The sequence below is a fragment of the Mus caroli genome, unplaced genomic scaffold, assembly GCF_978045245.1.
Source record: "Mus caroli unplaced genomic scaffold, Mus_caroli_1 scaffold_3, whole genome shotgun sequence".
NCBI lineage: Eukaryota > Metazoa > Chordata > Mammalia > Rodentia > Muridae > Mus > Mus caroli.
This window is the reverse complement of record NW_028227258.1, coordinates 1554882-1577322: the sequence shown is the minus strand read 5'-3', so window position 1 is coordinate 1577322 and position 22441 is coordinate 1554882. Positions and strand designations below refer to the sequence as shown.

General features: G+C 37.7%; 1 protein-coding gene across 11 annotated transcripts in view; it reads right to left on the bottom strand.

Moving 5' to 3' along the window:
• Lrrc7 (leucine rich repeat containing 7) overlaps positions 1 to 22441 on the bottom strand; it is a 505524-nt gene that overhangs the window by 252022 nt on the left and 231061 nt on the right. For all 11 annotated transcript variants that reach the window (XM_029475023.2, XM_029475017.2, XM_029475018.2 and 8 more), the window contains one exon: positions 8109 to 8226. In XM_029475023.2, the coding sequence (XP_029330883.1) occupies positions 8109 to 8226 (118 nt within the window). The remainder of the gene's footprint in view (positions 1 to 8108; positions 8227 to 22441) is intronic.

Sequence of the window (22441 nt, the reverse complement as noted above, 5' to 3'; positions counted from 1 at the left end):
ATAAGGATTTATAGTCCATATATTTTTGAAAAGGCCATGCTGTGGCTGACATGCTCCAGGTTTCATGTCCCTACAAAGACACTAGAGCAGTTACTGAGCTGTGGAGGACACAGGAGATGCAGTTTTGTTTTTCATTGTCATAAAGTTATTTAATGGAGCAAAAGATACTGTGAATTTATTTGAACCATCATGGGCAGAAGAGATTCTACAGACAGGGGAAGTAGACTTAAGGTGCAAGACAGTGATTTTTGATATGCTATACAGTAATGAAGTAAGGAATTTTATAGGTCAGGGTACCAACTAGCATAATTATTACATATTGATTATGAACACATACTGACATTTCTCTATCAACCATTCAAAGCATCCCAAGGTAACTTCCCTGAAAATGTACAGTGCAGACAACTGGGGTTTCTCTATCTCTTTCAAAATCCTCAAAGGTTTAAAGATTTTTAAAATCCATTAACTGCTTCCTCTTGGGAGTCTGGAACAGAGAGTTCCCCTTTCTTCCTGCAGATGGAGAATATGATTTATCCCATGTTTCACGAGTGCTTCAGGAAGGGGTGGAATAATTGGCACATCAGTAACACACATAATAACCCTTCAACTATGATTGCCTCTCATTACAACTAACAATAGTGATTTTGCTCACCATGGTGCTGCACACATCCACTCATGTATAGAAGTAAGTTTTAGAGGATGAAAGAAAAATCCACTTAATTGCTGGAGAATTAGGAAGCACTTTCAAATTAATTCATTTTCATTAAAGTCCTTAGATTATGGTGTCACAGTCTCTAAGAAGCTATGACAAATCAGCAATCAGACTTAAAATAAAATCACTGACTAATTAAACTGTATCATTCGTTAGCTAACTTCACCATATAAAACAATTACTCTACTATGGCAATGCATCAGCTCCAAGCTAACTTAGACTATTTATTCAGACATCACCATATCATGAAATGCACTGCTCTTGATTTGTATAGATTTTATTTCACTACTGAATTCAGAAGTGAGGGTGTCTTAGGGTTTCTGCTGATGTTCTGAAACACCAGGACCAAAATCAAGTTGGGGAAGAAAGGGTTTATTTAACTTGTACTTCCACGTTTAAGTCCATCATTGAAGGAAGTCAAGACAAGTACCCAAACAAGGCAGGGGCTTAGAGGCAGTTGCTGATGCAGAGACCATGGAATGTTGTTGCTTACATGTTTTCTCAGCCTACATTCTTATAGAACTCAGGACCACCAGTCCAAGAATGGTGCTGCCTTCAATAGGCTAGGCCTTCTCCTATCAATAATAAACTAAGAAAATGTCCTACAACTGGATATCTTAGATTTTTATCAAAGGAGGTTCTCTCCTTCCTGATAACATTAGCTTGTGTCAAGAATGACATAAAACTAGCTAGCACAGAGGGCAACAGATGGAAGATACGTTAGGATGGACAATGGATCACTGCATATAATTAGGGAATTTATTATTGCTGAGAAAAGAGGTCTGGTTTATAAAAAGTCTGGACATGTTCTTGTTTCTCTCAGGTTACATAAATGACAAAGTTTTGTTACAATTAAAAGTTTGTTAGAAGGTTAAGGTTAATAAATAAACTTATTTTTAAGAAAAATGAATCATTTTTTTTAAATTGAAGACAAAAAGCTGGGACCTCATTTTCCAGTTCATTGCCTTTCAGTTAATTGAATATTTTTATTATACCATTTAGATAAATATTCTATGAAATGGGCTCTTTTAAAATGTATTTTCTAATCAAAAGATGAGAACACAAACTCTTCACATTTGACAGGAATCCTGTGATACTCTGATGTATGTGTATACTAGGCAATGCTGAGATCAGTTTATAGTAGCCTATCTCCTCAAACATTAATTATTTCATTGGTGAACTGATTTTTTGAAACACCTCATGCTTTATTATACTCAACCACCCTCCTGTACAGTAGAGCTGGGAATGAATGCTCATTCTGGGTGACTGTAACTTAAGTTTCCCTGGTAGCCATCTCCTCATCCTTTCAGTGCCCTGACTATGTTAAATTTATGAGCATAATATATTCATCAAGCTGAGAAGCTGACAGTGGGGGCTGTAATGCACTATTAGTATATCCCTAACTTACACCCACCCTCAGAGGATGTTCATTTTTATTACAGCAACTTCTGATAAAAATTACAAAAACTTCTGATAAACGTATAGACTACTATACTGGAATAGTACAGTGGAATGATTAAATAATGTTAGGAATTCAGAGTATAAAGTGGCCACAGATATGGTGGAGAGGCATACAACATTGAAGTGAAGAAAGTTATGAAAAAGATGTAAAAATAAAATTGAAAATCTGGATGACAGAGTGGACTAGTTACTAGTTGGATTGTAACTTGTGAAAGAATGACTCAAGAATACACAAAGATATCAGAATTAGAAAGGAAGCAACTGGCCCACGTTCAGACTGTATGATACACTTGAATTTTAGCAGACCTATTGACAATGTGTTAGCATTGTATTCTGCATTGTGACTGAGTATAAGACAAAGGTTTCAAAATTGGCAATGTTTCTGAAATATAGAATCAACCAAAGTAAGAAAAGGTATTTTAAAAAAAGTGATACAGTTTATAAAACAAATTATTTAAAAAATTGTGCACAAAACTGCACAGTGAGATGGCTCAGTGGGTAATGGCACTTGCTGCCAAGCTGAAGGCTGGAATTCAGTTCTGGGACCCATACAGTATAAGGACAGAACTGATTCCAGTAGGTTTTTCTTGATTTCCACACATGTGCTGTGGCAAGTACACACACACACACACACACACACACACACACACACAAACACACACACATGTAATTAAAGAAAAATGTGCATAAAGCTTCTTAAAGAAATTTGTAAAACTCAAGTGATAGCCACAAAGTAAGACATAATAATAGGAAGTGGCATGTTGTTATTTATCACCATCAGGATCCGTTCTTTCCAAGTTAACTGTTAAATTCAAATCAAAATGTAAAATTATGCTAGAGTAATTGTGCATCTTAACAAACTTGACTAAAAGCTTGGAATTGAATATCAAGAGCATCAAGACACTTAAAATGAAGAAAGGAAGAGAGGACAGAATGTTTAGACTAAAACTCAATAAGACACTGTAATAGTGAGAACAGGCCTTAACCAGACAGTAGCAGTTCAGCAAGCCAAAGAGGCTAAAGAACTGGAAGACTACACAATCAGTGGAGAGAGATGCTACTGAGTATCACTGGGAAGCAGGAGTTCCACTCAGCATGCTCATGGCTACTTATTGCAACCATCTGTAACTCTAGGTCCAAGGAATCTGATGCTCTTTCCCGATTTCTCTGTGTGCATGTGGCACACAGACATAAAACACTCATATATAGAAAAATAAAATAAAATAGAGCATAGGTTTTTAGCATATTGCTAAGCAGGTTACTAAAAAACACTTGAAGAACAATATATAAAACGTGATAGTAAGTTACAGAAAATTTAAACCTCAATTCAAACAGCTAGGAGGGTGAAGGGATGGGCATGGCCATTTAGGTGTGTCTGTAAAGTTTTATTCATTTAGAAAGAATATATATTTGCAATGAATGTTAACACTCCACACATTATCTAATATTCTTTTCTGCATAATTAAAATATTCACTAGCTTAAAACTTGAAAATACATGAATGTTTTAATACAGTTAAATCCTGACTGTTTGTAATGAAGGAACACACAAGTCATGTTAGTACAGAGAGGTCAAGCTCTTGACTTAATTTAGAAATCCAGAATCTTCACAGAAACAATGGCATTTGAATATTGAGTAGAGTGAAAGTGAGCCATGTACAAGAGTCATAGAAAGTGATTTATGCAGAGGAAGTAATATTTGAAAAGAGAAAGCGTTCATGAATCTCTATCAAATGTCTGAGAAGCTTTCCAGTACCCAGACCATAAAGAGAAAAAATGCTAGTCACCTGTGGTTAGATTGGCACTTGAAATGAAATGAGTGTTATTAGGTCAGATATGGAGACTCCCAGCATTGTGTTCAGGAACAATACTGTGTCCTAGATCCACAGAATCACCTTAAGCTAGAAAGAAACATAGGCATGCTGGAAATTTAGGTGGGTGCTAGAGCTAACAAATGGAGGGTCAGTTTGGCAGTGGTTGGACAAGCACAAGAAGTTAGGGGGCTGCTCAAGTGAGTAGTATTTGCCAGACACAAGAGACAACTGAACTACAACTGTGGACACCTAAAGAAGCAAATGGACTTTCCACAGTCATAGGACACAGCAGCCATGGCAATTGAATGGATAAGAAACTAGAAGTGAGAATAAATGTTTTCATCCTTTGCCTCAGTGGATCACAGTAATATAAGCAGAGGCCTAGGAAATGAAGGATGAACATATCACAGGGATTATGAGTTTGGTTTTAAATGTATCATGTTTGAGGTGTCTGTGGGGCATCATGTACCTATGCTCAGCAGACAGATGGCTATGTTAGTGTGAAGCTAAAGGAAGAGTCACAGCTTGACAGGTGGTAGTCATTACCCCAAAGAACATAGGTATTTAACATATTGCTATGCAGCAGGTTACTCAGTGTCTTTTCTAGCAGTCAGTTAAATCACTTAGAAGTTTCCAGTGTGCCAAGTGGGACTTTGTGAGGAATATCTAATGTAATAACACATAATTAACATAGTACTTTTTAATAGGATAAAATATTATTTACCTGCCAAAATTTACAATATGCCCTAAACCGTGTGCTCATAGTTCCAAATAGAAAAGTGAACAAGATAGTTTCTGAATTCTAAGATCACAAAATACTACTTATTCAAAAAATCAACTGGAAAAGTAATGCCTAGCTAGCATGCAAAAAGCCCCAGGTTGGATCCCTAATGCCTCCTCCTCACCTGGAAAGGCGATGTAAGTTCAAAACAAAACCAGCTACAAGGCAAAAGCTATCACATAACAGGCAACTATACTATGCAATAATTACTTTCCTTTTTGTAAACGGAAGGAAAAATCTCAGAATACATAGCATTTGAAGTCTCTTCTGTGAATGTATGTAGTGTGCTTATATGAATGTGCATGCATATGTGCACATATGTATGTGCATGAAGAAACACTTGGATTTATTTTTTAGTAAACAGAAGACTCCATTGAGATTATAGCATTCAGCAGAGAGGGATCAGGGTTGAGGAAACTATATAGCTCCTGTGTCAGATATCACAATAACCAAGCATAATGTGACAAGAAATTGGCAGAAGTAAGATGATTGTCTACAATGAATGGTCAAAAGCAGCTTTAGACTCAAAATGAACGCATTTATTAAAGGTTCTCTCAGTCTAATCCAAGCACATTTCAGTCAAGTTTTTGCTCAGGTTGATGAGACCTTGCATGGGTCTGTCTAGTGATATCAATCGATATTCTATCCCTGTACTCCAGCTCTGCTGTAGTCTCTCCCCTTCCAACAGGGCTTTTTCAACTGCCAATTGCAATGCTGACTCTACTCATTTCAGACTCCTGTTCTTTCTTCCCTTGACAGATTCCTGAAAGATTCATTAAGTTCTTTGAGTAACTGCCCAGGTCCCTGTCACAGAATGTGGGACAGGACAGCCTGCAGCTATAATTTCCTGAAGGGCTCTTTGTGTGATTGCCAGCTGTGGTCTTCTCATTGTCACCTCACACCCTTGCAATCAAACATGTACCCTATAGTGGCCTGACATCTCTTGCATGCCATTTTGTGTAAATATTTCCAGGCTATGGAGGTAAAAGTAAATAATAGTTTTAAAGACTTCTAAAGATCCCCACAGACTTTCTTCTGTGATAAATAAGTGCAACTTGTAATTTTTAGTGTAAAAAGACCTCTGGGAATTATTATATTCTTTCAATAAGGTCACTCTTTAGGAACTTTACATTTATATATGGCAATATGTTATGTGATCATTTTTAAATATAAGGTAAGTTTTTATTACTTGTACTGTCTACTAATTTGCCCAAAGGCCAGATGTGGTATTAGCCACATCATATTTCTTAGAATCATACATTGAACATAGAATTTGAAATATAAATGCATTTAAGCACTTTAATAGCAGTAACATACAGCAAATGCCCCTTAATTTATTATTTTAAAAACATTTATTTTAATTTTATTGTGTATGTCTGTGCAATGCTCACAGAACCCAGATGAGGTTGTTGGATCCCTTGGAACTTCAGTTAAAGGCAGTTGCGAGCTACCTGGTGTGGCTGCTGGGAGCTGAAATAAGATTTTCAGGAAGAACTGTATACTTTCTTAAATGCTGTCTTTTCACCCCCAGTAAATATATTCCTACAAGAGTAAAAGTGGATATGAGGCCCCTGTCCATAGGCCCAAATCTGGTTGCTATTCAGGAGCACCTGTATAGTCTTTCTTGGATTGTTCTCATAGAAAATAACTCAGTGGCCAGTCAGCTTAGTGTGGAAGAATATTTAAGAGCCTGGTTGCAAATGTATTATCTCTTTCAAGTTAAATCTGAAACTTGATCCCTTTTCTATTAATACAACAGTCTTAATTAGGTTCTGCCATTCTCTAATAACACATGTAATTAAAGCACTACTCTGAGTAGTGTCTTAGAGATTATTAGTTATTTGTGGGTATCTATCTTAGCTCTCCAGTGACACTGTAAAGTTAATATTGCCTCTCAGCCATTCTATCATGAATTCATTCAGTAAATATTTATTGAGATCCTATAATAGCCACACATTATTTGGAATGGAAATAAAAAAAGCAACAACAAAGAATCTGAGACATCACTGAACTTAAATGCTAGAAAGTGGATTGACTGCAGGTGATATATAATGTATATGGCATATCGCTTTCACGTGTGGGGAAAGGGTGAAGTGGGATATGCTTATAGTGGATCTCATCAGCAGAATCTGGGGTCTTAGTGAAAAGGTGTAGGAAGGCTTGTGAAGAGGACATTCAAGTAGTGCCAGTGTTTATAGAGAGTTCCCTTAGGAAACTGTCATAGAGTATCATGAGGCATCAGATATCTTAAAGATAACATTTTTATATCCAAGAACTTTTTAAACATACTATTTACCTAGACATCCAGCCAGGACTATCCAGCTCCCATTCATCTTGGTTTGGCTTGCTTACTACTTTGTAGGAAACATCCTCTAAGAACATATTCACCCTCCTCCTAAAGATGGCCTTCAGGTTGAACATAGCTTTACACACAACTGTTTATTCAGTCCTTCACAGCCACTTATTTAAATATCTAAATCACTTTCTAAAAATGCAAGTTTTGTGAGGGAGGACTTGCTTTTTTTATGCCTGCCCCCTTGGCACCAACCATATTGGGTGGAGTTACCATAGCAATACTTGTTTGTGACCGTGGCACATTTTTTCATTCAAGAACTTGATGGTGAGGCTGTGCTTTACACCACAAATTACCTGGTCACAATTCTTTGAGGTGGATCTTTAATTTATTCTAATAAAACAGGTAGCTGATGCCATTTGCAAAGTAATAAGGACCTACTGAATGAATTAGGATACTTGAGATCATCTGAAGGCCCATCTTCCTCTAGGAAACCTTCAGGGAAATAACAACATGAAAATCAATATTAGCACCAGGTCAAAAAATTCACCAGGTTCATGAATTTGGCTCACAATACAACAGATATGACTGAGCCTTGATGGTTTTCCAGGATCTGTTCAAGTCATTTGGAATGTGAAAGTAGTGTCTCTCCTGCCATTGGATAGAGTTTGCAATCTGGGCCAGGAGAAGAAAGCCAATAGGCATGGTGAATAAGTGAATGCTGTGCAGAGGTGAATGTCCAGGGGACAGTAAAGCTCAGGGTAGCAAATGAGAGGATTATTTCAAGGAAGTGAACAGAGTTCATTGAGTAGGTAATGCTCTGAAAATGAGGATGAACCTAGTAGAGGATGCAAAATAGTTTAGAAAGATAGAATGCATATTAGATCCAGGGAAGTCAGGTATACTGTGAGACGAAAAGGAGAAGTTATGGGTATAGTTTATCTCTTAAAATTAATAGAACTTTAATAAAACAAAAGAATACCTTATCATAAAGAAAATAGATATTTTCAGCAAAAAGATCTGAAGTTGTTTGGAGATTCTTATCTTACCGTTTTTACTGATGTCGAGTTCTTTCAGGTTAACTAGGCTAGCAATGGAGGTTGGCAGACTTGAGAGGTCATTATCAGGAATGCTTAGTTTCCGTAGAGCTTGACAGTTGAACAATTGCTGTAATAGAAAAGAATCACTCACTAGTTAGGCCACAGTTTGATTAGACTCACTTATACCTAAACTCAGTAGCAAATTTGAAGTTACCGTTTTTATCAACATGACAGCAAAAGAGCCACTGATTCACCCTTACTTTCTTCCATACCCAATTTGAAACAGTTTCACAACACATCCACCTGTTAGTGCCTCATTGTTCTTTTTTCCCCCATAGCAACATAAACAAAACATAACAAAATGAAAGCCAGGCAGACAAAAGCAGGAGTTACTGTCAACATTCTTGAAGGTAGGGGCATCACCCTAGCTCTCTTTATTTTGCTATAGTATTAGATTTCAGAAAGTATTACTTCTATTTCTTCATTCTAAATAAATACTTGTGTGTTGTCAGGAGCTGCAGCACATCAGAATATCATACTCATTTTCTTTTGTGTTCCTTGATGTGCCTCAGAAATCACTAGTAAATGAAACATGGGAGGAAAACCCAGTCAGGCTCAATTTCTTGTTCTATCTGTCTGTAGTACTGGGTGAGGGAGAAGCAAGAACTACCTTGGATTCTGGAACCAGCATGCTTAGAACTACTGTGGGTTGAAATGTGCTTTGGTGGTAGTTTCTTGATTCACTCAATGAGCCTAGTGTGGAGATAAGGCAACATGCATTTTCAGGAAGACATCAGTTTGGGGGAATTGATATAAGTGTTTCTAGTACCACACTGTGGAAAACAACAAATTTTAATTTTTTAAAAGCTCTATTCAACTCATCTTGACTACTAAAGACATGAACAGTTGGAAGAACAGTTTTTATTAATTTTCTTGTAGAATGATCTTAATGAGATCCGTTTCTGACATTTTTAATGCTGCTGTGCTGAACTTCCACGAATGAAGTCTGGTAATCATGATTATGCAGTTGGCTAATGGTATATTTAACTACTCTTTCTTCCTACACATAATTCCTTATTTATAGGAAAAAAACAATGTAGCATACGGCTGTTATTTAACTCATTAGCTTTTTAAAAAGGAGATCATATGACTTCTTACATAAGAGGAAGTATAAAGTCTCTTACGTTGACTTAGTCATCTTGGGTTCTTTATAAAGATTATTTGCCACTTGATGTAATGTCAGAATTATTTTTTCAACACCCTACACAGAAATGTACATCTTTTAAAAATAAAACTTTGAAAAAAGATGTTTAATGGGTTCTTTGAAAGAGATATCTCCTAGCCAAATAGGAAAACACATGGCTACAGTCCTGGAAGTTATTCTCAACTGCCTTCCAGTCTGTGCTATCTAGTAAGACGATGATGTGCTATATGAATATGTGTGGTTAGTTACAGCTTAACAGTCAACTATCTCATCATTGAGAGGAATGTTAAAACTAATGCTTTTTAAAAAACAGTTTTTTAAAACAAACTTTTCAAACGCATTCAAGATTTAGTAGAAGTCCTAATATTCTTAATTTTGAATGAAGGGACATATAAATTTTTTAAAAGGAAACTCCCTTACATGATCTACTAGGGAGAATCTAAGCCAGAATGAGCCCTTGACTCAAGATCAGTATCTGGTCAACCTTGACACTTATGCAGGGTTATCTTTGAACCCAGTGGTTTTCTTGTCTGTAGAGTAGGGATGCTCAGTCATATAACATGAGACTTGAGAGAGCAAAAGGTGTTAATATAGGCTATCAAAAAGATTCACAGATTTCCTTTACTAACATCTTTGGTATTTGGAATGTACCTTACAATCAAGAGTAAGTTTTTTTTTTTTTTAACTTTTTTATTCGTTATTTGTGAATTTCACATCATGCACCCCAGTCCCACTCATCTACCTCTCCCCTCATACCTGCCCTCTACTCGCTGTCCTGGCACTCACTTTGTAGACCAGGCTGGCCTCGAACTCAGAAATCTGCCTGCCTCTGCCTCCCGAGTGCTGGGATTAAGGCAGGCGGATTTCTGAGTTCGAGGCCAGCCTGGTCTACAAAGTGAGTTCCAGGACAGCCAGGGCTATACAGAGAAACCCTGTCTCGCAAAACCAAAAAAAAAAAAAAAAAAAAAAAAAAAAAAAAGGCATGTGCCACCATGCCCGACTAAACGTGGGCACCATGCGTTGGCTGGGAATCGAAACCAGGTCAACTGCTTGGAAGGCAGCTATGCTCACCACTATACCACCAACGCTGCACCCCCTCTACTCTTGAAACCTCCCCCAGTATAGAAAAATCTCATGGAAGCTGTAGTTGTGTCACAGTGTGTCCTACAATATAACCTTTGTCCATACTTCTTTGCATGCAAATGTTTATTTTAATGACTTTTGGTCTGGTACAAGCCTCTGGCTTCTAATACTCTATCAACAGTGGAACTTTGAATATCCTGTTGTTGCCCTGTGAAATAGAGACATTGCAGCTTTGGATTTGTAGGACCACACATTCATGCACTCTAGCAGTTTATCCAGAGGGTAGATGTTGGGGGGGGGGCGCAATTCAAATCCTTTGTTCTGGTCCTGAGAGGTATCTGAGCTGGTCAGTTTGCCAGCTCTCCTGATCTCATGTCTTCTGGACAGGATCACCAGCAGTCCTGCAGCCAGGGCCAGCTCTACCTTGTTGCCCGGGTGAGGTGCAGGGCCTACTCTCCTGAGTGTTGCAGCTGGTGAAGGACATGACAAGTTCTCCCACTCTCATAGCCCTGGGCTAGTTCTCTTAACTGCCATAGGTGGTGAGGGATGAGTGAGAGGAGAGAGTTATTTTTAAGGACACCCCCCCTAATATTCTTGCACTAATGATTTAATCTCATAATAAGAGTCTTAGATTTGGTGAATAAATCAATTGTGAATCTATCGTATCCAGTAAAGTTGGGTGATTGTTAGCAATTAATAGTACACTAATGTACAACAATGTGATGATCTGTTTGCTACTTTTCTAAACAAAGCAGGGTGTTTAGGGGCAGAATCTTGATCAGCTTGCCTGGGTATCACACATTTCTCCTTCCCATGTACCACAGGATGCTTTCCTGTCCACAATTTATGCTGAGCCAATAATTTTGAGAGTGCAGATAATTAAAGGGAAAATGAGAAGAGTACCAACTCCTGCTGAGGTAGGCAGTTTTGGACAGGAAGCTTCAGAGAGGTAAACAGTCTCAGTGGAGTAGGTTTCCTAGATCAAGTTTCTTATCTGACTAAACGTCCCAGGAGTCATGCCCTCTACAAAACTAACAGCCCTTGCAAGGCCTTCTCAAAATTCAAGCTTTGAGTAAAAATGAGGTGGGAGCATTATAGAAGATCTCTATTCTTCAAAATAGGGGAAATAAGAAACAACAAATAGCTAATTACTGTCAGACTGTTAACTACATGGGTATTCTAATTTTGATTTGCTAATAACTCACATTTTAAACACAATAGTAATGTTTTGAATCTGAAGACGCATTTGTGCTAGAATCCCATATCTCTATAGCTAAGGAAATAATTTAATGCTGAAGAGATTTGTTTCAGAAGCATATGTGATTTAAATTACTGACTCTGTAAGAAACTTTAGAACTGAAATACAATCACTTAAATATTTTTAAGCTATGATATTGAAAAATCCAAAAGTTTAATAAAATTTATTTGAGCTTAAAAAGGTATATGCTATTGTATGGGTCTCTTCAAACTCCACAGACAGTAATAATACATGATACAAAAGGGAAATCCTGTTCAACATGAAATCTGTAGTGCGTGTTGGCTCAAATGCCTAGAGTATGACTCTGGAATATTTATCTAAACCCTAGCACAATTTTGCAAAAAGTTATCCAATGACAATTAACTCAATCACATGTCTACAACAAAACTTAAGAAATGTTTACATTGAAACTCTTTACAAAGTATACATGGCTTTTTCCATAAAGATGGGTTCTAGGGATTGAGAAACACTACTCAAGATAAGAAAGGATCTAGGGAGAATGACTGAGACTAATATAAATGTCTGAGGGAGTCAGGTATGGCCTGGCCTATAAATAGCTCAAAGGTCATCTAGGCTATTGTAAAGTACATATGATATCTCCCATAATATTCGGTTTTACTGACTAAGAAATGATGCTCAAGATAAAGGTCTAGTAAGGAAAAGTCTAAGATAAACATATTAGTCTGGGGGAGTTAGGTATGTCCTGTCCTTACAGAAACACAGGTTACCAGGCTATTAATTACATCCATTCCCAGACTTCTGGGCAGAAAACATCTCTCTCTTGTAGAGATGTTTGCATCTCTCCCTTGTAGAGACAACCCTGAATATTTAGCATTCCTTGTTTCCCTAAGTGCTTTTACATGAGCATAAAGACATCTGCTTTCTACATTCTATAATGTATAGTTTCCCTCATTAATTACAAGGACTCTGTTTAGTTGTGCCTGTTACAAACTAGGCCTATGTGGTTGTGAGTACAAGGGACATTATGTGATATATGAAGATCTATCCCTTTGGGATCCAGACTCTGATTGAATATACAAGTAAATGGATCATGTGCAGCTGTATTTGGTCAAGTGGACACTAGAATATAAGTAAGAAGATATCCACTGGAATCTAGAGTCTGTGCTTCACTATTCAGACACACATGTAAGTGCCCTGTGTAAATCTCTTCAGGGTATTAGAAATATATGCACAGGGCATCTAATTGGGTTGAGACAGAACATCAGCAACTCACATCAGCCTCTCCAAAAAGGGCATTGAAGGGAAGAAGTCTTGGAAGAATCTACTTGCAAATGTCAGAGTGGGCTGTGGAGCAGCCATGGCTATGCTTCTCTCAGTTGCCATTTCAAACTAGTTTCAGAAATTCACTTGATAATCTGAGGGGATCCAGATCTTGGAGAGAGTGCCCTGAGTCTGTATTAAAGGTGCATGTGTTAGAGATATGCTGAATGCCAGTATTGCCCTCAAGAGTCAAGCTGAAGCAAACACGAAATGCCTCTGAGCCCAGGAATTAGAAAGGATATTATTTGTTGGATGCCATGCAGTGAGAAAGTGAGCTTCCTGGATACAGTCCACCATTTTGCACAGCTGTGATTGATGTGCCTTGGAGAGGCATAGTCCTGGGGACTTCATCTCTGTATTGCTTCTTGCTGTTGCTGATCCTACTCATGCTTGTCATTGCTATATTCCTCCTGTATTTAGTGTTGTGTGAATGGGCATGAGATCCTCAATGCCTATAGTGTGGTATGGTATGCTTGTTTCTCGGGAGATAGCTCACTCTGTTGGGCAATTTGATCTTGCAGATCAATATGAAGATGAACTTTCATAAAATAATATTTAGATGAATTAACAATTTTACAGAATTTTTGATTTGATTTAAATATTTTTAGAAAGTTAAGTAGTTGAGAGGAAGTTTAAAGATTTGGTTTGTTTTTGCCAAAAATATATAATCAAGTTTGAAGTAGGAGAAGAATGTGCCCCCTACCTTGTAAAATAGTTAGGGCAGCATAGGTTAGAAAAGGAGAACAGTGAGCTTCCATGTGTTACAAGCACATAATTGTACTTGGAAGAGAAAAATAGGCTTGGCACAAGTTAATAATAAAAGAAAATATTCATCCTAGGTCGGGTCTGAGTTCCTAGAACTTATTCCTAAGGATGGGGCCAAAGGTATTAGTGTGTACCATGAAGAGACAGGGTTATGAATAAAGAGTAAATAATTCAATTGTGAGTATAAGAATAGAAAATAGATGATTAGCCAGTTTAGCTTATCAAGACCTCAAAAATAAGATGTAAGATAGAGGATGATGTGTTTCTTGGTAAATGCAAATTGTCATCAGCTAAACTTAAGAAAAAACTTGCTACTTTAAACTTGAATTTCTTAAATATTGTTAATCAATGTCAAAAGCATTACTGCTTTGGGGTTACAATGTACTCGTGGAGAGAAAGATAGATGGGAACTGTTTAGTTAGGTATGAATTTCAAAGAAGAATACATAATCAGTAATCCTTTTGTAATTTCCCTTTGTGTAAATGTTTTAATCTGTTCTTAAGGAATAAGTTCTTATGGTGATTGTTCTCAGAGAACATGTAATTTGTAGCTATGAGGTAGTCTTTTTCCTTACATAGAGAATTTTTGTCTTAGGTGGTCTAAAATGGCTAGGAGAAAAATAAAGTTATTAAAACTTGTTTGCAGGAGTTTTGCTTCATCCACCAAATATGTGGATGTATAGATCCATGCATGTATATATGTAAAGTTAGGTAGAGCTTTGCTCCATCCACCAAATGTGTGTGTACATGTATATACATATATAAAATGGTTGGAGCCTTGCTTTTTCCACTGTGTATGTGTGTGTGTTTCCCCACTTTTCATGGGGTCTAAAGAATCAAGACTTGTTCCCTCAGAGAAAAGTTTGCTGGTGTTCAGTCATAGACTGTATGTATGCCCTGCGACAGTTTACCTGTGATGTCAAAGCTGTCCTTCAATAATTATTAGCCAACAATGTTCTAATATTCATGGGATAATTACAAACTGAGGAATATACAGTGAAAATGCTGTTAGCATTGCTAAAGAAAAACAAAAAGCTGCAAAGTGGATTGTTATTAAGTTATATTTAGATAATTAAGGCAGGATCCAAAAGTATGATGATGAAATCAGATATTATTAAAAAGAAATCAGAGAAGAAGATTAAAAAAGATTAAAGTCAGATGCAGAAAGTAGTAGCAGATCAGATACTAGGGAGAAATTAGACCAATGTGCCAAGAAAGATACCAGGTAATCAGGAAGACTCATAAAGGACACAGGGGAGAGAATAAGAAGGTTTTCTTGGAACACAAGAGAACGTTAAGTACAAAGAAAAAGGATGGGGTTCAAAAAGGGTATTATAAAGGCAAGCTTCACTAATGTGCAGGAGGCACAAGCTCAAAAAATTCTGAGCAAGAAAAAAATACTCACACAAATTCATATGAAACTATACAGATCAGAGCATCTAAAAGTTGCCAGGAGGAAAGATTTCCTTCAAAAGACATGTGGCAGCTGGAGGGAATAGTGCTAGCAGCCCATGATACTGTGGTTGACAACAGTTTTAGGTCATACTTCAAAACCATAAAAGAAGACTTGGTAGTTCTCAGCAGATGAAAGCAATAAATGTTGGAGGTGATGTGGTTGCTAATCACCCTGATTAGATTGATGCATACTGTGGACATGTACTGAATTATCTTACAGTAGCCCACAAACATGGATAAATATTGTGTTAATTAAAAACAAAAAAGTAGTTAAGGAAAACAGAGATGAGTTCCCAACAACAATTAGAGTAGGGATTCACTAGATATTAGTCTTTCAAGAACCAATAATAATCTTATATTGACAGGTTTTTTTTTTTATAGAAAAAGTACAGAACAGCATTATTTCAGACGTAGACCAAGTGAGTTCTTTACCAAGAGTCGCAGATTAAAGCCACCATCAGAAGATATCTTTAAGTATAATAGAAAATGATTCTAGAAGTGATGTCAGAGTGGAACTAAAGACTGAATAAATTTGGTGCTATATCAAAAGGAAAGTGTTGGTAAATCTAAATAGTCACTGGCTCTATAAAGCAACAGCAAAGTGTTAATTATTGGCTTAACAATCAGGTCAGAAGCAAAAGTCTGAAAAAATGAATGCATTTGTCAAGAGAGAGATGATTAAATTAAAAAGTCTGGTAATTAACTTTGCAGATTTATCTTTAGAGAAATGTCTGGAGGGGCATATGCGTGTGCTGGCTAAACATTATTATTCTTTGTACTGGTATTTTATACATCCAGGCTTGGAGATTCATGGTTACTATAGCAACATCATGACATGCATGTATGTGACTGTATGCCAAAACATTGTTCCCTAGGACGGAGGGAAGAAGATAACTGTTTAACCCTCCACTACAATTGGGAGTATTTGTTGTATGGGGAAAATTTTCCTGGAAAGTTTCATGTAATTTCATAAATGTTGAAAAAGAGGGCTGTCGGTGTTTATGAAGAAGGCTTTGGAAAAAGACTAAAGTCCAGTGAACTGGAATATCTGAATTGTTGGTTTCTTAGAAATTCCTCCTTGAATCCTGTTTTTTTTTTTTTTTTTTGGTTTTTCGAGACAGGGTTTCTCTGTATAGCCCTGGCTGTCCTGGAACTCACTCTGTAGACCAGGCTGGCCTCGAACTCAGAAATCCGCCTGCCTCTGCCTCCCGAGTGCTGGGATTAAAGGCGTGCGCCACCACGCCCGGCTTTGAATCCTGTTTTCAAGTGTTCAACCACTGACATTCCCAACTTGGTTGGAAAACTCTTTCAACAAAATTACTACTTGTGTACATTAAAGAAAAATGTAAAATTCTTTAGTTTAATAAAATTATGAATAATTATCTTTATTTAGGAAGCAGCAATTCAGAAATAATAGGGTAAAGTTGTTTTACATTTGCATTTCATGAAATTATAAGCTTCCAAATAATACCTCATTTCCTCCTTTTTGTCCTTTTTTTCCCTTTCTTCCCTTTCTATCCTTTCTTCCCAGATTGTTGGTGTTCAGTTTGTGCCTCTTTAACAGTTATATAGTGTCAGGACTCAAGAGAGAAAACTAATAATCCCCTTCCTCAAGTATTCAGTGAGCTATAAAGAGAAATAACATATATACCTAACTATATAGGCTAGAAAAGGAATTTTCAGAGGACATCAGATAAAATAGCTCTGGATATCCTTAACTTAAAGACCCTACGCCCACCCTAATGCTTATTAGCAGTAAGTTTCTTCATCCGTTCATTCCAATTTCTGTTTGTGAAAAGAACTGCTTCTGTGATCAGAGCCACATGTAAGGTGCTGTGTACACTGGCAAAGAGAGAGTCCTTTTAAAGGAGAAACACTGACTATCACATAAGGGGAGATTTTATATTCAAAAAGAATCTTGCAGTGAGTGGAGCATAAATGTGGTAGATGTGAGACTCAGCAAGGTAAGATAGGATTAGGTAAGATTCCAGCTATAGGAAAAGACAGCAGTTTGGCTCTCCTTAGTATAATTGGCATTATCAAATGGGCTACAAGGAAGGGATCTCTCTTATGTCTTGCCGAAGGATTGCAATAAAAAGTTTCCAGGCATTTCATCTTGTGAAATGGGAAACACTGTGGATGCTCTTTCTAAACTACAGATCTTTCGGCAAAAATTTGTGCAAAGATGTTGGGTTGTTTTTCCTTTTGGAACAGCAGGGTGATTTTTAGCATTTGTCACGGTCTTCAAAGGGGGTATATCTGATAACTAGAATAACAGCTGTTGCTTTGAAGGTAGAAGGTATATTTCCAGACTCAGCCTATTAAATAATCATATACATTTAAAATTTAGAGGTAAAATCTTTAACTTACATGCCTGTGATTACTTGGCAGTATCAAGCTAATATCAGGAAAGAAAGAGAAACAAATACTAAGTAGAAAATCATATTTTTATTGTCTTTCATCTTCCAGTTTTCCTAGGAATTTGGGGTAAACTGTCTTGTCAGTGCTGGAGACTGAGCCAAGGCTTTGCTTTGCAAAGTAGGCACTCTACCCCTGTTCCACACTGCAGCATAGGATATATTCTAATATAACATTAAACTACAGATTGAGGGTGTGTGTGGGAATGCATATTATTTTGGAGTTCTTTTTAGGTTATTTATTTATTTATTTATTGCAACTGGAAATTAATATGATTGCTGATTATCCGGAATTAAGGAAGCATTGAATTTTGTCTTAGGGGAACAATCAGTATAGATATGGACAATACTTGGTTGGACGGCACTTGATACAGAGTTTTAGTCATGGTCAGCAGAGTGTTTATTGTTACTTCATTTAATATTTTATAGTCCTATGATACACTTTACAAAGGTAAACTATAATTTCTTGTCCAATGAGTAGGGAATAAGAAGAGAGCTTTAGACTGACTGCAGTGCTAGTTTCTGTTGACTCAAATATTAACTTGACTTCCACAGGGGAGTGGACACAACAGCACTATTTGCTTCATCCTGTGTCTGTGGACACAGATCAAACACACAATATATATGTCATGTGAGTAGTTACCACAGCAACCTGAGTATGTGGTATAAAAGGAGGTACAGCAGATAATGAGACAAAGTGATTGTATCAGAAAGTAAAAGATGAAGGCCAGGAAGGATAAGATCTTGAGATGAGTAGCAGAGTGGATATCAAGCATAGGAAATACCATTTTCTGTTTTAAGATCAACCCTGTAAAGCTAGAGGCTACAAGGTTCATTGTAGCCAGACAATGGAAGCCTCATTTTATTACTCTAGGCTCAGGCTCAGGCTCAGGCTCAGGCTCAGGCTCAGGCTCAGGCTCAGGCTCAGGCTCAGGCTCAGGCTCAGGCTCAGGCTCAGGCTCAGGCTCAGGCTCAGGTATATAGGTTCTTTCCAGAAGTAAAGAAGTGGTGGGACTTTAACTTCTGTGGTTTGGTCATATTTACATTGGAAATATATCACTGTTGAATGTGAGGAGAATAAAATGGAGAGAAAGGGCTGGTTTAAGAACTATCAGTAAGAAGATTGTTGTATTAGTGTCCTAGAGATGAGGGCTGGACAAATGGATCAGGATGGAGAAGAGTAAAGAAAGAAATTTAACAAATAGAAAACAAAAAATGACAAGACACAGCTTTGTTTGGAAGGTGAGATGAGAGGAACTCTAGGAAGACAGGGATCCCAACTCTATAAGTAGTTACTGAGATGGGAGAAACCGAGACAACAGACAAACAAAGACAACAGACAGATTTCACAGCAATAATTAGGCTTGCTGAGTTTGAATGAATACTCAAGTGAGATCAGAAAGTGTGGCTACTTTTGAAGACCGAGGTAGTGTTGAAGTGGGTGAGAGATTTGAGTGTGTCATTGAGCATGGGAACGGTTGATACTGGAATCAAGCCAGAACCAGAAGAGCCCCACCCTATGGCAGAAGAGAGACATCAAAATGAAACCTCAGGTCCTGACCTGTGGAGGATCCAGCTCTGTACTCTGGCTGACAGTGCAGTCACCCTGCCTTGGAACTCTTCAGGCTTCTGTTTTGTTTGTCCTTTTCATGTTTTTATTGTAAATAGAGTTGGGACTTTTGTCTGTTACCTGATACTGAATTAGGTTTCTTCACAGGCTAGTGACACTTTGTTTCACTGACAAGTGAAAAAGCTGTTGTTATTAATGTTAATGAGAACATTGGCATGGTGTGTGCGTATTTTACAAGGTTCTCTGTAGTCAACCCTTAATTATTTAGAACAAAGAAAAAGACCAGCTCTTCCTGTTAAAGACAGCTGGCATAAGAAAGACTCTATTGAGGCCATAGAAATTAAATGCAGCACAACCTGTATTGTCAAAAAGGAAAACAAATCATTAATTCATCTGCTTAAAATGTAAAGAAAACAAAAAACTTTCTGGGCAATAATTCCCTCCTATCTCTCTCTCAACCAACCAGTTGCCAGAATAGCAGGAGGTGATGGAGGTTCTACAGAGAGGCTTCAGAGCTCCTGAGTCTGACCAATCAGATGGTTGATTCAGTACTGCTTCAGGCTCATTATGGAAATGCCAAGTTGTCTCCTTGAATGGGGAGAACTAGTTCCACAAATTCATTTAGACTAAAGGTCCACATAAATTGTAGAAAGGGTACCTGTAAAATTATTTTTCTTTTGCTTTAAATCATTGTTAATTTAGGAAAAAGATCACTTAAATTTTGGAACATAGGACTGCCTATGTTCCAAATTTTTAAACATAGGAAGAAAAAGAGGTTGATTTTGTGCTGTTTATGGTGTGACAGCTAATGAGAGCCACTGCTGCTTGCTAAAATGTACATGTCATACCCCTATCATGTGTTTTATTACTCAATCTAAAACTGTAGAGAATTGTCACAAGGTTGGATCATGATAAAGCTGAAAGAGGTAAAGTACTCTTGTGAAGGACAAGATTTTTTCCATTAGTCACAGGAGCATTCTTGGAGTAGGGTTCAAACTCAAGATGGCCTGACTCCAACATGTGGTTTTGCAATGCCCAACAGCAGTGTGTACTCACATTGTTCAAGGAATGGTTGTCTTAAAAGTTGAGTCAGGGGTCTTTTAACCTTTGTGCTCCATATCTCTGACAAGACAATTAAAGAGACTAGGACTTCTGTCTCCATGTTCCGGGGACTGTGACCTCCAGAACTTACTCATGATTTTGTCCTAGCAGTCTTCAATTATTGGTCATTATGGTAGGATGCAGCGCACATAAGTGTTTTCTTACTTATTGTCTACTAACTTTTGGAAAACCAACAGCACATGGTAGTTTATACAGTTGAGAAAAGATCAGTTCTATGAAAGGTCAGACTCAAAATAGCTCTCAAGTAGTGTCATGTTCTCTTAAAAGTTTAGAATGCCTTGACATCACAGAGTTTTTTGCACAGGAACAGCCCAGGTCAACCTCAGATTTCACAACTTGCCTCAGGATTGGGGTACACGGCCTTCTTGCCTCTTTATTCACTCTATATTCTACTTTAGGTACAGTCAGACCATTTTTCATAAGGATCATTTTATCTTGGTGTTACCAGCTGAATTTTTAAATAGATTTCAGAATAAAATTAAAATTCTTCAATTTAGAACAGAAGGCTGTACCATTTCCGCCTCATTTCTGTCTCTTGCTTCATATACATACATACATACTGTGGAACTTTAATTCTTCAGCAATGCCTGTTCATACCCTGGAATGCACAAATTTCTTTTCTGAAAAGCTGCTACTCATTACTAAGTCTCATTTGCAATGTTCTTACTTAGGAAGGGTGCTCCATTGAGCATTTCCAAAGTGCCACTGCTTGATTGTGCATCTTAGCAGACACACATCTGATAACGATGCTGTTGAACTCATGCTTTCCATACTAACAAGCATGTAAATCTTTTCCATTCCTGTTTCCTTGTGTGATGAGCAAATGACCTGACATTATCTGATGTTTTGTATTTCAATGGCACCTCTTATTAAATTTGTTATTAATAAATGAAATATTATTGCTAATACCCATGTTTAGTTGAAAACTCATTTCATTTTTAGTATACAAACAGCAAATTTCAGTGCTACAATGAGCCTACCTGGCGTCAATGGCAAAGCATACTTACTCATTGTAGGGTCCCATCACTGACTAGCTCTATCTGCCATTGTCAACAACTGGTATTATGGACCTCACTAGATCTCATGTGATTTTAAAAAGAGAAGGCACAAATCTGGACTTTTGAGTGAAATCGTATTTTTCATAAATTATCTGCTAACTCATTTGTAAAGATGTCCATCTACCTGTTCCTGATCTCAGAATAAAAGCTTGTCTTGTATTTCTGTCCATGTCGGAATGGCTCAGACTCAGACCTCACTCTTTCCTGAAATATTAATGAAAATGTTGATCCAATAACCCATATTTTACATCTAGTATACAATTTATCAAGCTTCTTTTCCAAAACAGCCCATTCCAACACCTTTCAAGATAAAAGTTCTGGGAAGACTAGGGACATGAGAGACTTATCTTAACATAATAAAGGTAATTTACAACAGGCTCATAGCTAGTATCATTATAAATGTAGAGAAATTCAAAAAATTTCCACTAAAATCAGGAACAAGATTAAGATTGTTCACTTTCTCCAGATGTATTCAAAATAGTGCTTCTATCCATTCCAATAGTGCAGGACCTGAGACAGCATTAGGGAAGCAGAAAACCCAGCCTGACCAGGGTCACATATCCCTTCCAGTCAGTGCCAGCACCGAGTCATCTTTGGCGCAGAGTTGGCGGACACCCCCAAAGTCCCTAGAGCACAGCTTCTAGGTAGACCCCGTTTCAGGCTCCAGATATCCAGGCACCTTCCCTGCCAGAGGAGAGGTGTCCAGCCCACCCAGGAGGGCTTTGTTGGAGTACCTGGGGGAGCCATCTTGGTTCCTGGATCCCTCCAAGACAAGTCTGCGCAGGTGAGAGTGTGGACTACAGAAGCTAACAGCTTCTCCTGTTTCGGGCCTTCATCTTCTGCCAGGAGGCAGGTCCGAACACCAGATGTCTGCGCACCTTCCCTGCAAGAGGAGAGCTTGCCTGCCCATAGTGTTCTGACCACTGAAACTCAGGAGAGAGCTAGTCTCTCAAGTCTGCTGATAGAGGCTAACAGAATCATGAGAGGAACAAGCTCTAACCAGAGACAACTATAACAACTAACTCCAGAGAAGCTTACTAACAGAAACCAAGACCACTCACCATCATCAGAACGCAGCACTCCTGGGCACCCCAACACACCTGAAAAGCTAGACCCGGATTTAAAAGCAT